This window comes from Seriola dumerili, unplaced genomic scaffold (genome assembly GCF_002260705.1).
Source record: "Seriola dumerili isolate Sdu_G_001 unplaced genomic scaffold, Sdu_1.0 BDQW01000056.1, whole genome shotgun sequence".
NCBI lineage: Eukaryota > Metazoa > Chordata > Actinopteri > Carangiformes > Carangidae > Seriola > Seriola dumerili.
In genome coordinates, this window is record NW_019174311.1 from 154,692 (window position 1) to 171,200 (window position 16,509).

Genomic DNA, 16,509 nt, shown 5'->3' on the forward strand with positions numbered 1-16,509 from the left:
TTTGATCAACTATGGAAAAGACACACTAGACATGCAGTTCTATTTTATAAAGATACCAGCGGTCACATGAATGCTACATGCTCGTTTCATTACACTGGAAACAGCAGAACCGTATAATTAAGTGCGCCAATACACGCTGAGTTGTTATTTCAAGAAAAACTATTGCTTAATGGTGTTGACATTTCTCTGAAATTTATACGATCAAAAGATGAATTTTCTCTAATGGATGCTGCAAATACACAATACAGCAGGGCTCTACAACATGCTAATGCTAAATATGCTATAGACAGAGTGTCTTTGAAAACTTTCTCCATACCCACAGGAACAAGGGTTTGCAACCAAGAAAATCTTTACATCAGACAAATCCCTAAATTCGTTATAATCGGATTCGTTGATTTTATATGTCTGTATGCAGATGGAAAGTCTAACCCAGCAAATCCGTTTTAACTGCTTTTTCAGAGGACAGTAGACAAGAGATTATTACAAGCTGATCCTGACCACCAGATGTCATCTAAAAGACAGATCGTTGGCCATAACGTGTCAAGATTTTGGTGTGGGCTACACCTTATTCCACCACCCCAAAGACAAAACACCACACAATCAGAAAAGCAACCTGATATATGCGGTCAAATGCAGTGAGGATTGCAATGACCTATATATTGGATAAACTAAACAACCTTTAAACAAACGTATGGCCCAACACAGAAGGGCAAACTCTTCAGGCCCTGTCTCAGCTGTCTACTCCCACCTAAAGGAAAAGGCACACTCCTTTGAAGACAGCAATGTCAAAATCTTGGACAGGGAGGACAGATGGTTTGAAAGGGGAGTCAAGGAAGCCATCTATGTAAAAGTGGAGAGGCCATCGCTAAACAGGGGAGGTGGTCTGCGACACCATCTATCCCCCATCTACAATGTCGCCCTTTCATCGGTACCCAGGAGGGTCAACAACATAACCTCAGACGACTCTCAACGATCGTCATCCACCAGGGGCTCACCTGATCCTAACGACTGTCGTTCACAGGGGACAACAACAGGGTCACCTGACCCCTAACGACGGTCGTCCACTTGAGACCACAACAATGGTCAGGTGAAACCAGTACTTTCACAGGTACTTTGGTGGACCCACCCACAAGAGGTTAAATACCTGGGTCCTTCTCCATTTTCTTGGTCAGACTAGTGCGGACTAGAGAGACCAATACATGATGAACTGATGAAGCCGCTTGGATAAGAGGCGAAACGTCTTCCACAGACAAATACAAGTCCAGTTGCCTTCGATTTAATTTGAGAGAGAGATTACTATGACCTGGACGAATGAGAACATTCACAGATACACCTTATTCTGTTTCAACCTGGCGCCCGATGAATGATGTTCAGGGAATGTGTTGCTGGACAGGCAATGTGAGGCTGGAAGTCCGCTTCAGAACACCATTGCCTTGCACAGTTAATCTGATATTTTATTTTGTTTTTTATTCATTTATTGAGATATCAAATAGGAGACAGGTACTACTGGACTACTGTTAAAAACTAATACAATATAATTAACTAGTATTATTGTAAAAATAATTATTAATGGTACAAATTTCTTGGGAGTGTATGCATGCGATCAGTTACCAAAATACACACATGCTTGGTGAGCATTGGTTGGCTATTTATATTACGAAACACAAACAAGGATATTTTTTTGACAGTTTTGGCAACCCACCTTACTGCGACAATTTCGCGTCAGAGATTAACGATTTCCTTGTGAAAAACTGTATGGATGTATTTTATTGTAGAAGATAGGTTCAGAGTAATAATGCTACAACCTGTGGTCAACACAGTGTTTTTCCTACGTCACATACAAAAAAGGATACCTTATACATAACTGATAAACATGTATGGAGCTAATCTAGCTTGTAGTGATGCAATGGTTTGTCGATTTGTTAACAAAAGATTACCTGGTGTATGCCACAGATATCATTTTACATCTGTACAATATGGAAAATAAAGTTAAACTGCTTGTAACAATGATAATTTTCTAATAAAACAAATGAGAACATGATCATTTATCAAGACTTTTCTTCTTTATTCATGTTTCACATAGTTTAAAAGCACATATAAAAATGAAAACAATAAAATTACACAGTTCTGTCATTAGTACATTTATGTAGCATAAAAAATACATTCATATGGCCCTACGTAATATTCAATGGCCCTGGTGTTAAATTTTAGGGGCAACTAGCTTTTCTCCAGATCCTCGAATCCTAAGGCTGCCAGTGTTTTTGACAGGCACATGGGTATGAAGCTAAACGAATCAATCCACCGCTGTCGCAATGCTTTGTCATACATGAGAATGACCCTTCTACCTCATCATCACCATGAGTGCGATTCCATTTTTGACAAAGTATTCCAACAGTATGTAATTATCAAAACCGGACGCGTTATGTGCAATGAATGTATATCCGCTGTATTTTGGCCGCTTGTAGTGTTTTATGAAGGCACTCACACATTTTAATGTGTTGAAACAAAACTTGTTTCCCTCCATGTCCATTGCACACACAAAAGTACCAGTACCTCAGTGTGTCACAGGGTATTACATTATGTTTGGTCTCTTTTCGTTTATGTTGGGTAAAACAGTGTTGTGATTTGCAAATGCACTTACAGTCGGGACATTTTATGCTTTTGCCCGGGTGGTTATGACACTCTGTAAAGCACACATTGCACCTATGCTTACAAATGTGGTAGAGCGGACTTTCATATGTTTTGTAGCAATACTGACAGACATACCAAGCCCCAAGAAAAAACCTGTCCGATTTTCAATCAAATAATAGTGGTCGTCATGTAGATATAGCCAAATTGTCTGTGTGTGGGGGATTTCGGTTGTTTGAAAACACTGCAGCCGTTTACGCTCAGCAGTGTGGTGGAATACTATAATTTTCACACCGAGGTGTTTCTCAAATTTGCCAACATTAGAGAGAGATACTTTGTACATGTGATCAAATCCCACAGCCCTGTGCAGTTGTTTAGCATATTCCAATTTTTTTTTTTTTAAAAGTATATTTTTTGGGCTTTTTATGCCTTTATTGGATAGTACAGTAGAGAGACAGGAAATGGGGAGGCAGAGAGAGGGGGAATGACATGCAGCAAAGGCCGTCCAATGCGGGACTCGAACCGGGGCCGACTGCAGCGAGGACTGTAGCCTCCACACATGGGGCGCCTGCTTAGACCACTACGCCACACAACACCCCCAGCATATTCTAATTTTTCAGAGTGGGCCATGGCAGCATCAGCAAAATGCACTAGGCAGAGAGAGAAACACATATTGTTGTCACCACTATTGTTAGGGTTGTACAGAAAGCGCACTTTCTTTGCTAAAATCTCATCATACCCCAATTTCAATTTCATGTACCGCTGCTTCTATTCTGTGCCACCATAACAATAAATTCCAATTCGTCGTCAGTCAAGGAGGTGTCATTGCTTTGTAAGACTTGTGAAATTTCTTCCATAAACAAGTCCGCATTATATTATTTATAATTTAAAATAGTCTGTATGTCGCTGGCCAGGGATGGACCTCTCAATACTACATTTAAAACACTATTGGGTGGTGAACCCTCTAGCGCACGATCAATAACACCAGACAGCCTTTGTCTGACTCTATCAGGTACTTCCTCCGGATCAGCGAGATCAATCTCTCTCAAATCAAGACGTTGCTGCAATTCGGAAATTTTAAAAGCAGGCATGCCCCTGACCTGTATCTGCCCTCTCTCTCTTACTTAGCTCTAAACATAGGCCATAAATAGCGCTTAAATCAGGCAACTCTTCTGAGTTTTTGAACTCTAGCTGATCATATAGGGTGTTTGATAAAGTATCACCCCCTGCCCAAGACACGTGGGCACTGTATGGGGAATACCACTGTTTGCCTGTGATTGTACAGTCTCATCAAGCAAATTCAGTGTATCCCCGAGCTGTAAGTGTGTCACTGGTGTACTGGCTCTATTATTCAACCAGACATCATTCTGAAAAAATGATCGGACGTTATCTAGTTGTTGTTGTTCAAACTCATTGAAATGGTCTGCAGACTGTGTCTCCAACTCCACATGCGCCCAAGTTGCCCTGTCCAGCTCCCTTTGAAGCGCTTCAACAGCTTGAGCTGTCTCGTCCGCCGCCTTGCCGGGGGATACAGTAGCCGATTCCTGCACTGGTACTAACTGCTGTAACACACTTCTCTCAGACCTATGAAAAGTTAGAAAAAATCCTACATCAATACAAAAAAAAGGCAGCAAAAACAATTCAACTAGACTTTTTAAAAATGTTATACATACCTTGTATCCCTTCTTGTTTTAGCAGCTTTCTGACACCTTTTCTGGTTTTCCAACCGGTGGGCTCTAATCCCTTTCAGAGAAAGCCGTCTTCTTCTTATTCTTGTAGGTTTGCTTGGTTGGAAATCTACTTCGAAAAAAAATTGGACACACAAACAGTTTAAGTATAACGATAAAGCAACATACGGTATTTCACTTTATCGGGGATAGATAGATGGATAGATTACTCCCCGTTTGAATGGTGCTTTAGAAGTTGCAAAAAAACCTCTCTGTGCAATTCTGATAGTAAAAAAAAAAGCATTAGGCCTACTTTTGGTTTACTTAGGGGAAACACTAGAAAAAATGACTAAATATTAAACACTAATCGTTGGGATCCATAGGATGGATATTTTCAATATCACAGTACTTGTTACGTGTCCAAATGACACCTAATAGATAATACTTTTAAAAAATGTGACACAAAAAAACAATTACTGCATCTGGATTAATAAAATAGAGTAAAGGCATAAATAGGATAGTTGGGATACTTACAGTTCAGGAGAGTCATTGATGCAAAGGTCAGAAAAAGTACCAAGGCAAAAAATTGTTGTGGTGTTTTTCTTTTTCATGGGGTAATGGCCCCGGACCCCCCAACAGAAAATTGGATGCTGTAATTGTATTCCTTTTGCTGATTTAATCTTTTGTGCTTAAATACAAAATTCTTTGGTTATTTACTATATGGTTGTGCTGGATCTGCACAGGCTGATCTCGTCATTTTCTCTAAAGGTAACAGTGTGCACCATGAACAATTAAATTTTTGTTCATGAAGTGAAGAACACTTGAGTCTTTTACTACTCTTCCTGGGGTCCACAGGAACAGTGCCATTAAATCCTAGCAATTAGGCAAAGGGACATAAGTCATTTTCGGAGTTGTAATACACTTGTGTAGCCAGTTGGTAGCAGCATGTGGAGCAACATTATCGAAAAAATCCATGCACAGCCTACTGCAGTGCTTCAGAGTGGACTACACTGTATTGTCATTAGTGATTTTAAAGTCATGTTATATTTAGCTCTGAAACAGCCGAGTATGTGCAGATACCCTGAGACTTGTAAAGTCCTCTCTGTGAGTATTACAAACTTGGTGCAGTGCCTTGAAACAAGTTTTTTACTGCACCTGGACTAATTGTCTAACCAGTACCTTAAGCAACATAACCACAGCCCCTGAACTGTTTTAACGCAGGGCTATTTATGTCTGAATTTTATTCATTTTACCTTTGGAATTCGACAAACCTGGACAAGCAAATCAGTGCAATTCAAAAGTACTGATCCCAAGATGATAGTTTTGTCTGAAAAATCAATACAAATTACATTTTTGTGTGTTGTTCAGGAAGTATTTTGGTGAGAAGATTGGTCTGTACTTCGCCTGGTTGGGCCTGTATACCCAGATGCTGATTCCTGCCTCTCTAGTGGGGGTCATTGTCTTTCTGTATGGATGTGCAACAGTCGATGACAATATACCAAGGTAAACACATGCACACTTACAAACACAAAGTTCAGCAAGGTCTGTCAGCTATTTTGATTTTACAACTTGATTATCAGCACATTAAATTGCCACAGCATATTGAACATTTCGTGCCTTGATGTGCAGGAACATCAGTCTCATTGGTTATTAAAGCATCACCAATCCCAGAGATCTGAGGTTCTGCAGAGAAATCTAACATGAAATGATTTGAAATCTCACTGGAAGCTTTATTAGCTCTCTGTCCCTGAAGTAAAGATGAGCTCTGTAATGTGTAAAGCTTTCCATATGGTATTGTTCAGTGAATGGAGTGACAAGAATTGCCTCTTTCTGAACACCTAAGACCAAGGAGTTGGTCATCGACTCCCGGAGGTCTAGACCCACCCTTCTGCAGCATGTCCAACATGAACACAAAGAGACTGGACAAGCTGATTAAAAAGGCTGGGTCTGTGCTTGGCAGGAGTGTGGACTCACTCAGGACTGTTGTGAAGAGACGCATGCAATGTAAGATAGAGGCCATCTTAGACAATACCAACCCTCCTATCCACAACATTCTGGCAGGATAGAGAAGCAGCTACAGAAGCTTCACTTCTCTTTCCCAAACCATTTTAGAAATGTCCAACTTCCATGTGTGGGGATATGAATATGGCCGCACTTTATTTTACAGTACACTAATAAGATGTAACAAGCTGTACTTTGTTTCAAATTAGATAAAACTATAAATATTATGTTCATATATGCACAGAGAAAAGTTGATGCTAAAAAAGAAAAGAATATCCCAGTGGAGACAAAGCTTCTTTTGGCACAGCATCACATTGGAGGTTGTTTTAGTTTCAAAACTGTTGAATAGATGACTGACAGTAAGCATCATGCTACCTATCATATCCAGAGCCATAAATGAGTTAGCGTTAGAATGCTTGCTGTTAGCTGAAATCTCAGAAGTCCGTGCAATCATCTTTGCTGTAAACTGTCCAGAGTAAAAATTATCTGACCTACATTAAGGTAGCACTGTCACACTACACAGTAGCCATTAACTGTATTCTAAAAACCATTTTATCATTCCGCTGATGCCTGACTTTTCTCTGTCTATCTCTGCTGGAGTGTAGGATTGTACATTACAGCTGTGCCCATAAACACACATGACAAATTTGTTAGGAGAAATATGCAATTAGATCTGTCAAGGTAACTAAGTTTGAAAAAGAAATGAATGACAAACATCTGTATAAAGCCAGTATATTGTTTCTCTACAAGTGGCATTCATTTTTAAACAATTTGAAATAAAAACTATTATTTTAGTCACATGTTGGAGCGTTTTGTAAATATGCAAAACACAAATTATTGCAAGTAAAGACATCTAATAGTATAATTCCCTAAAGGTCAGACTACTCTTTTAAGTAATTAAATGTTAGGACTCAATAATGGACAAAGTGATTAAATGAGAGTTGAATAATATCTATGTGGATGAAGAACAAGAAGAACAATTAGACAGAGGGGGAGACAAAGGAAAAGGTTTGATGAATGAGTTGAGAAACTGGGGCTTCCACTTCTTCCTGCTTCTCATCATCCACAGGATATTATGACACATGCTGCCGGCACATATTTGCAGCCAGTGCAGATACATGCCACACACACTTAGTACAAGTGTTAACGTGAGAGTGTCACCATGACACACAACCACACAGTAACAAAAAACAGACCTCCTGTCTGTCTGTTATAGAATAGTTCCATTGTGTGCACACAGTGTCAGGAAGTTCAAAATGAACATTTCAGGAGGAATAACAGCCAATGTAAATCATACAATATTTTCAGATCTGGGCAACACCAATTTAAGAGTTGTTATTACCAATATAATAAAACCCTGAGGTCATTTTCTTATGTTCTTTCTGAGTTATATCGTTGCCTTTATTATGATGCAGTGAGAGAGAGAAAGGTAAGTCAGGGTAGAGAGAGGGTATGACATGCAGCAAAGGGCCTGGGCTGGACTCGAACCCAGGGCCACTACAATATGGACTAAGCCTTGATGGTACATGCTGTACATGGTGAGTTTTGCTACTGAAGAGAAACCTAACTTGTGTGGCAATCATTCATTTTTTTCTATTTTGTTTCAAAATGAATTAATTTATTCTTACACTTAAGGAACATTTGAGCAAAAGTCGAGCAGAATCCAATCCATATATGTAATACATTATTGTGTGTGTGTGTGTGTGTGTGTGTGTGTGTGTGTGTGTGTGTGTGTGTGTGTGTGTCTGTCTGTTTTCCAGCATGGAGATCTGCCACCCAAAGAACAACATCACCATGTGTCCTCTGTGTGACAGAGTGTGCAGCTACTGGAAACTTAGTACAGCCTGTGGAACGGCTCGGGCCAGTCACCTGTTTGACAACCCTGCCACTGTTTTCTTCTCTATATTCATGGCTCTGTGGGGTGAGTGAAAACACATCAGCTCACTCTAAAACACAATCAGTGTCGTATTGTGATTGGTTGGTTGATTTTTAGCTGTATTCTGATTGGTTGATTTATAGTCATATTCTGATTGATTGATTTATAGCTGTATTCCAGTTAATTAATTTGTAGTTATTGGTAGATTTGTAGCTGTATTCTGATTTGAAAATTTGCAGGTGTATTCTGATTGGTATGGTGATTTGTAATTGTATTGTGATTGGTTAGTTGAATTTCAACTGTATTCTGATTGGTTGATTTGTGGCTTCATTCTGATTGGTTGATTTGCTGCCTTTTTCTAATTGGTTGATTTATATTAGTTTTCTGATGGGCTGATTTATAGCTGTATTCCAATTGCTTGATTTGTAGCCGTATTCTGATTGATTGTTTTGCAGCTTTATTCTGATTGGTTTACTTGTAGCCGTATAATTGTTTGATTCAGCACTCTACTTTGATTGGTTGATTTGTGACCTTATTCTAATTGGTTGATTTGTAGCCATATTCTGATTGGTCCTGATGACTTAATGCAATCTTTCTGACAGTTTGTTCAATTCATTTATCACTACCTATATCCCTTATTCCTTGTCTCACTTACCCCTACCTATTTCCCGATTCAAACAATGGTCAGTGTGTTACCAAGCGGCATCTTATTTTAGTTATTTACCTAACCAACTTACAGTATCTTCACCCATATTACCTAAACATGTACTTATAGAGTGCCAAAGGAAAGAGTCCTAAAACCCAGATATTAGTTCACATTTTACCACTTCCCGTTCCCTTTTCCCAAAGTCTATGCATTTTCTGAATGGGTTTTTGGTTAAATGGCTGGAATAAGGTCCGTGGTTAACACAAGCTCGAGACATTTTCACGTTTATTCTTTGACTGAAATACACCAGTAAAAACCCCAGTCCTGATTTCTTTAAGCCTTTAGGTCTCACAATTTCATATTCCAACATTCTGGAATGTCAAAGATTCTGTTCTAGAATCGGGTATAGTTCTAGAATGTTATGAGAAATGTGGCTTTCAAAGTTACAATTGCAGAATGTTAAGTTACACTCCCAGGCTGTTTGAACTGTAACATTCTTTAACTAGTAAGTATGAACTGTTACAACTCAAGAATTCTGGGTCAAAATGAAGCCCATTCAGTTCTATAGAAATTGTTCGCCTAGCGCATATGCATGGATATATTACAAGGTCTTATAATACAACCATGTCTGTACTGGTAGCACCAGCAAAGCTGGGCTGTGTCTATGGAGATGTTATGTAGCATGCCGTAAAACTGTCATAAAATGTGAAGAGTGAATGCAACTCACGTTCACGTTCACGTTCACGTTCACGTTCATCGTCAGTAAACTGATTTGCTCAGTTCAGCGTTCACTAAAAATATGAGTTCATGCACAACACTGGTGCTGGACACATTCCTCAGAGGTTTTGGTCCATCTTGACGTGATAGGATCACGCAGTTGCTGCAGATTTTCCGGCTGCACATCCATGATGCAAAACTCCCGTTCCACCATATCCCAAAGGTGCTCTATTGGATTGAGATCTGGTGACTGTGGAGGCTATTTGAGTACAATGAACTCATTGTCATGTTCAAGAAACCAGTTTGGGATGATTTTAGCTTTGTGAATGGTGCGTTATCCTGCTGGAAGTAGCCATCAGAAGATGGGTACACTGTGATCATAAAGGGATGGACATAGTCAACAACAATACTCAGGTAGGCCGTGGCATTTAAACAATGCTCAATTGGGGGCCAAGTTTGCTAAGAAAATATCCCCCACACCATTACACCACCACCACCAGCCTGAACCGTTGATACAAGGCAGGATGGATCTATGCTTTCATGTTGTTTACGCCAAATTCTGACCCTACCATCCAAATGTCACAGCAGAAATCGAGACTCATCAGACCAGGCAACGTTTTCCCAATCTTCTTTTGTCCAATTTTGGTGAGCCTGTGCGAATTGTGGCCTCAGTTTCCTGTTCTTAGCTGAAAGGGGTGGCACCTGGTGTGGTCTTCTGCTGCTGTAGCCCATCTGCTTCAAGGTTGCCTGTTCCCTGTCTATCAGCTAAAACAAGTCTGACCATTCTCGTCTGACCTCTGGCATCAGAAAGACATATTTGCCCAGAGAACTGCCACTTACTGGATATTTCCTCTTTTTCGGACCATTTTCTGTAAACCCTAGAGATGGTTGTGTGTGAAAATCCCCGTAGATCAGCAGTTTCTGAAATACTCAGACCAGTCCGTCTGGCACCAACAATGATGCCAGGTTCAAATTCACTTAAATCACCATTCTGATGCTCGGTTTGAACTTCAGCAGATCATCTTGACCATGTCTACATGCCTAAATGCATTGAGTTGCTGCCATGTGATTGGCCTATTACATATTTGTGTTAACGAGCAGTTGAACAGGTGTACCTAATAAAGTGGCCGGTGAGTGCAAGTGCATAGTTCTTAAATTTTATGTAAAATGTGGCTTTCAAAGTTAAAATTTGAGAATGTTAACTCCCAGACTGTTTGAACTGTAATATTCTATAACTAGTAACTAGTGACCTGTTACAATTCCAGAATGCTAAGTCACATTTGCAGATTCCAAAGTTCTAGAATGTCAGAGATTCAGTTTTAGAATGTGAGAGTATAGTTCTAGAATATTATGTAAAATGTGGCTTTCAAGAAAGTGCTTAAATGAGACTACAGAGGTTGTCAAGGACATTTAACGTCATTACATCGAACATGAAAACTGATCTGTGTGTTTATACTCAAGCTCTTACAAACTATCACTAACTTTGTAAGAGGAAAGGCTTTTGTAGAAGAGGTCAGAGCTAAATCAAACTACAAGTTGGAATTTTAGTGGGTGTCCTGCGATTGCTAATTGTTTTTTACAATTAGCGATTGTATTTAGGCTTCAAAAATCAATTATGCTCATGGAAAAAACATGTCACAGAGCTTATTTTTTGCAGTAATCCAAAAAAAGCCCATGTAAAAACCCATTGGCTTTTTTTCGAGGGAACCATAGTAAAGCTAACATCCAGGTTGGCCTACAAAAAGATGTAATCCCTGCGGAACTCTATTGTACCTATCACTATCAGTCTCCCCTATCCAATGCACCTGGCCACTGAAATGTCTATATTTATAGCTGAATCATACATGAATTTCAGTGTCTGAGTGTCTCTGTGTATTTGATGGATCTTTCTCTCTGGTTCAAAGCTGCCATGTTCATGGAGCATTGGAAGAGAAGGCAGATGAGACTGAACTATGAATGGGACCTGACGGGGTTCGAAGATGAGGAGGTAAGTGGTGCTAAAATCATCACTGAAAAAGGAAGATGTGAACTACACCTGCATGAAGAACCCCATCAGCTCTAGTAAACATGATTCAACATTTATGATTCCTATAAGCTTTCCTATAAGTATTTTTGACAATGGGGGCGAATTTTCATATTCTATTAATACATAACCATCAGTAATGTGGTCTTGATCTCTTGGCATGTATCTCCTTTCCATGATTTAGTAAGTCAGATTTTCAAGATAAATAAATACATTAACCAATAGATTTTTAGGAAACGTAGCCATAAACACTCCACCATAATACCTCTGGCCTGCTGTCACTGTTACAGCTGCTGGTGCCAGGACTGGCTTTCACAAACAAATCAAATAAATGTGCCTTATCTGGGAAACATGGTAAATACTTAAAATACTAACTCATTGTGCTGTATTTGCTGATTCATGGCTTGGAACTTGCAGCAAACCACACTCAAAATGTGTGTAGTTCTTACCAAACAACAGTTTTGAAAAAATATTTTGATGAAAGCACTCCATTGATCTAAAAAAAAAGTTAACTCATATTGTATTATTTTTTTAAAAAAATGCTATGAGCACAATCCAGCACGGTCTAACCCTTAATGTTTTATGGGTTTGTGCTTTGTGTTTTTTTTTTGTTTGGCGGTGTGACAAATTTTTGAGTTATCATTTTTTAAATGTACACACACATTATTATATACTAAATGGGCAACCTCATACTACTGGGAACGAGGTGACCTCACCACAACAAAGTCTGCAAGGTCAAGAAAAAGAAAGGTTTGGAAATAAGTTAACTTTTCAAGATCACCTAAATCACTTTATTATGCAGGGATTGTTAGCAAAATTTCACTTTATCCTCAAAATAGTTATTACACAGAAAAACTATATTAAGGACAGTGCAGTGGCAGAAACTTCAAAAGTGTCATACATTTCCAGTGTGGTGAGTTTAGTTGCAGTAAGAACAGCAGAACAGTCTCCTCTGACCAGTATTCTCTCTGGACTCACTGTTCTCTTTTCTGCCACACAGTGTCGCAAAGTGGCGCTTTCTCATCACTTTTTGATGTTGATGCAGAGAGGAGGCCCACAGGCACTTGTGAATTGTCTAATTATTTTTCATATCACAGGGGCTACATTAACATAGTACCTCACAGAAATATTAAACAGGATGTATGAGGACAACTTTCCAATGGCAACTCATTTTAAACGTGATTTACTGTAGCCTATCACACAGCTGCAGTCATAAACATATCTTTATGTTGACTCACATGATTTCATGATTTCAGAGTCATAAATAAGGTAGATTTTGTAAGCAACCAGATTTCTGCTGAAACCAAATACATTTCTCTGGATTTCTTATTTGCTCCCATGTCTTACACCCAAAATAGAAAAATATTAATGAGAACTATATTGTCAACATTTAAACACAGTAGAGGTGGCCACAAAGAGGACTGAACAACACAGAGAGATACTGCTTACATAAAAGAAATGCCACCAAAGATGTTTGAGAGTAAGTTTTATTAGGGAGTAACCATGGTTATAAAAAGTTAAATCAGTTAAAGTTTCCACCAGAGAGGGAAGTGGGGAAGTTGGTGGCGACACTACCTGCTGCCTTTATACCCTACCTTAAAGAAGGGTACTTAATTCAAACTCAACAGAAAGTTAATCACATAATCATATAATAATAATTACACACAGTAGTTCTGATGTATGTATTAAGACAAAGTCAGTGACATAGGAAATTCCTAACTGAGAAATGATTTGAAGACAACTGTCGCACATTCAACAGTGAATTTCAGGAGATGTAAAAAGGAAGTGGGTCTGTTTACAATGGACTGTCTGGGGAATAATTAATTTTTCTGATGGCCAAACTGTTCGTCTTTCTAGTGTGGGTGCAGAAAAAATATATTCTCTTTAAAGGAGCTACTTGTAAGTTTTGCTAATGCTTCATAGCTAATGTTAGCATTAACAGCTGTTTACTTACCAGTCTAGAAGATGTTCAGCATCAAACTTCATTCCTTTACTTGCTAAGAGCTTTCTCTGGAGGTGGAAAGCTTCAATTTCTATCACGTCACTTCTTCTGCTGAAGTTAGCATGCTAGCAAGCTAGCCCTGGCCAGGTTGGCCCATCTCATCACTTTACGATACTTAATCACTGTAGCATTCGGTCTGCCCTGAAGAAGTAGCTGCTCAGAGGATGTATTATGACCTCTGGTACTGTAAAATACAATGATGGCTGAAGCTCTTGCCAACACTGGTAAGTAAACAGCTGTCAATGCTAATGCTGGCTAAGTAGCAACAGCAAAACATACAAATTGCTCCTTTAATGTAAAATGTTAGTATGAATATGTGATCAAACTCATCCAGTTGCACCTGAATTAGTATAAAATAAAATAAAAGTATTTTCCAAGTTTTCAGTTCCTCTTCAACACAGTATAACATGGGAAAATAATCTGATTTAAGGTCATCCTGGTTGTTTTTACTAACACTTTTACCCCCACCCCATCCTTCTTTTCTGTCTCTGGGTCTATTTTTCACAGGAAGCTCTCAAGGTTTGGATCAATTCTCATTCTTTTGTAGCCTTTCTGCTGCTGCTGCCAATCTATGGAGAAATAAAAAATCACCTAGAAGGAAACATGAATGCTTTTAGTCCTATTTAGACTGGGGTAGTGGTGCACTTCAGCCTCTTGTGGGTGAAAAAAGATTTTTTTTTTTTTTAGTTATTTTTTTTTCCATCTGTGAAAACCCCTAAGAGGCAAGTGAAAAAGATATTATTATATTTTCATTTGTATGTACTACAACTGTCTCTGTGGGCTTCTGTAGTGCACACATATACAGACACAATCTCTTTTCCCATAGTCATGAACCATAATGGACAGATACATGCTTTGAACATGTTTGTAAATATTATTCCTCATATCATATTTTTTGTGCTTCATGATAAAATCAAAAATAAATAAAAACTAATAACTTAGAGAGATGGAGCACATAAAGGAAAACACCTCAATCAGCCAAGTAAATGCATAAAACATGAAGAAAGTGCACCTTAAATGAAACTATTTAAGGTGCACTTGTTGAAAAATGATTTGCAGAATATGCACACATAAACCATGCATACACAATTTCTCAACCTATAAACACAAAAAACGTCTGGGGAATTTGCTATTGCTACTGTTGACAATCATATAGATATCAAAAAGCTAGTTCAAACTGAGATACAAGTTGTTAGCTCAGTGAACCCCAGATCACACTCCAGGTGTAAGACATCATACAACAAAGGGCTTCATGTTTGCTTCATATCACTATCACACTACTGCTTCTCAAGCAGTCACACTGATGGCACCTGGGATGGATGCAAGAAAACCGATTACTACAACAACAAATAGTATCACTTTGTCGTAGAGTTGTATGCAATGGACACATTTTGTTGCTTTTTTCAAGTGAAAAGAAATAAATACAAACCCTGCAGAGGGTGGAAATATTATTAGGACCCTATTAGAATTGTAATGTTTATAATTAGGGCCTGAGCACCAACCACCAACCACTACGAGAACCCTATTGAAACGTTGCTTTTTATTATTCTTTTTCTGCTTAGTGCAAATGGATTACCTTTATCGAGGCTTATCTGTGCTCAAAAACTCGTGAAACTTTGCACATGTATCAGATCTGGTGAAAATTTACGTATTAAATTTAGAGAGACCCTTCCTATCCCTGTGGTTTGACCTACATGCACGAAAATTGGTAGGCACATGAAACATGCCAAGATATACAAAATAGCCTCTTGCACCCATATCCAAAACCCAACAGGAAGTTTGCCATTTTGAATTTAATTTGAAATTTTGGCACAGTTTTTTGTGATTTAAGGGTCAGGTACGTTAACGAACTCCTCCTACAGAATTAATCAGATCGAAATCATATTTGGTCAGTCTCATCTCAAGACCATTGCAATGTTAAATTGCAAAGCTTTTGAGTTTTCAATGCATTATGCTTCGCCATCAAACAGGAATGTGTTAGGACTATATTATGTATACATTGCTCAATTTGCCCCAAACATCACATGTTTGATGACTTCCCCACACTGAAGACATCTGCACGGTAATATGAAGTCAAAGTTATGGCGTCACCTTCTGGATAGAGGAAATAATCATCAATCAAATGACAATCATCATTTGATGTACATGAGATTTTCATGGTCTCGTCTGCACTTCATATACAGCAAGATAATGCATGTTTGGTGCATCTTGCATGCAATACACTGTGTCCTCTGCCACAGAGTCCATGTGGGAAATCTTGCTCATGAGTGTAGTGTTACTTGGTTATGACAATCCAGGGTGGCTTTAACCGGCTTTCTGCCAGCCCCCGTGGTGTACGAGAGCCCGCTCAAAGTTGCTTTCAGCTTAAACATCAGCCTAAACAGCCTAAACATGCTCAAAAAGTCATCAAATGCATCAGGCCTGGTGGAAATCTACGCATTTTATGGGTTTTTCCCATGGGTATGGCAAAATCACTTGCTAGCAAAACCTAGAAATTTTTAACAAGGCACTACTCGCACTGCGTTTCACCTACATGTATGAAAATGGGTAGGCATATGGAACATGCCGAGACCTACCAAAAAGTCTACAGGTACCCCTACCCTAAAGATGGCCTCTATCTTGCATGCGTCTCTCCACAACAGTCCTGAGTGAGTCCAGACTCGTGTCAAGCGCAGACCCAGCCTTTTTAACCAGCCTGTCCAGTTTCCACTGGCCACCACTGACTGATATCTGCAGTGAAATGCTACACATTTTTATCAAAGGACCTGAGCCTCCTGAGGAAAAAGGGACAGCTTTTCCCCTTCCTGTAGATGTCCAAGGACCAGTCCAGTTTACTGTCCAGGTGCACACCTACTAGGTATTTATAAGTGTACACCACCTCAATGTCCTTCCCCTGAATGTTGACTGGCTGAAGGGTGGGCCTAGACCTCCAAAAATTGATTACCATGT

The 16,509-nt window shown here is 39.1% G+C and overlaps 1 protein-coding gene across 1 annotated transcript in view; it reads left to right on the forward strand.

Annotated features, from left to right (window-relative positions):
- The window catches only part of LOC111219086 (anoctamin-1-like), a 159,564-nt gene that overhangs the window by 77,694 nt on the left and 65,361 nt on the right, over positions 1–16,509 (forward strand). The window contains exons 10-13 of the mRNA XM_022741674.1: positions 5,664–5,798; positions 8,057–8,217; positions 11,440–11,522; positions 14,068–14,079. Of these exons, the coding sequence (XP_022597395.1) occupies positions 5,664–5,798; positions 8,057–8,217; positions 11,440–11,522; positions 14,068–14,079 (391 nt within the window). The remainder of the gene's footprint in view (positions 1–5,663; positions 5,799–8,056; positions 8,218–11,439; positions 11,523–14,067; positions 14,080–16,509) is intronic.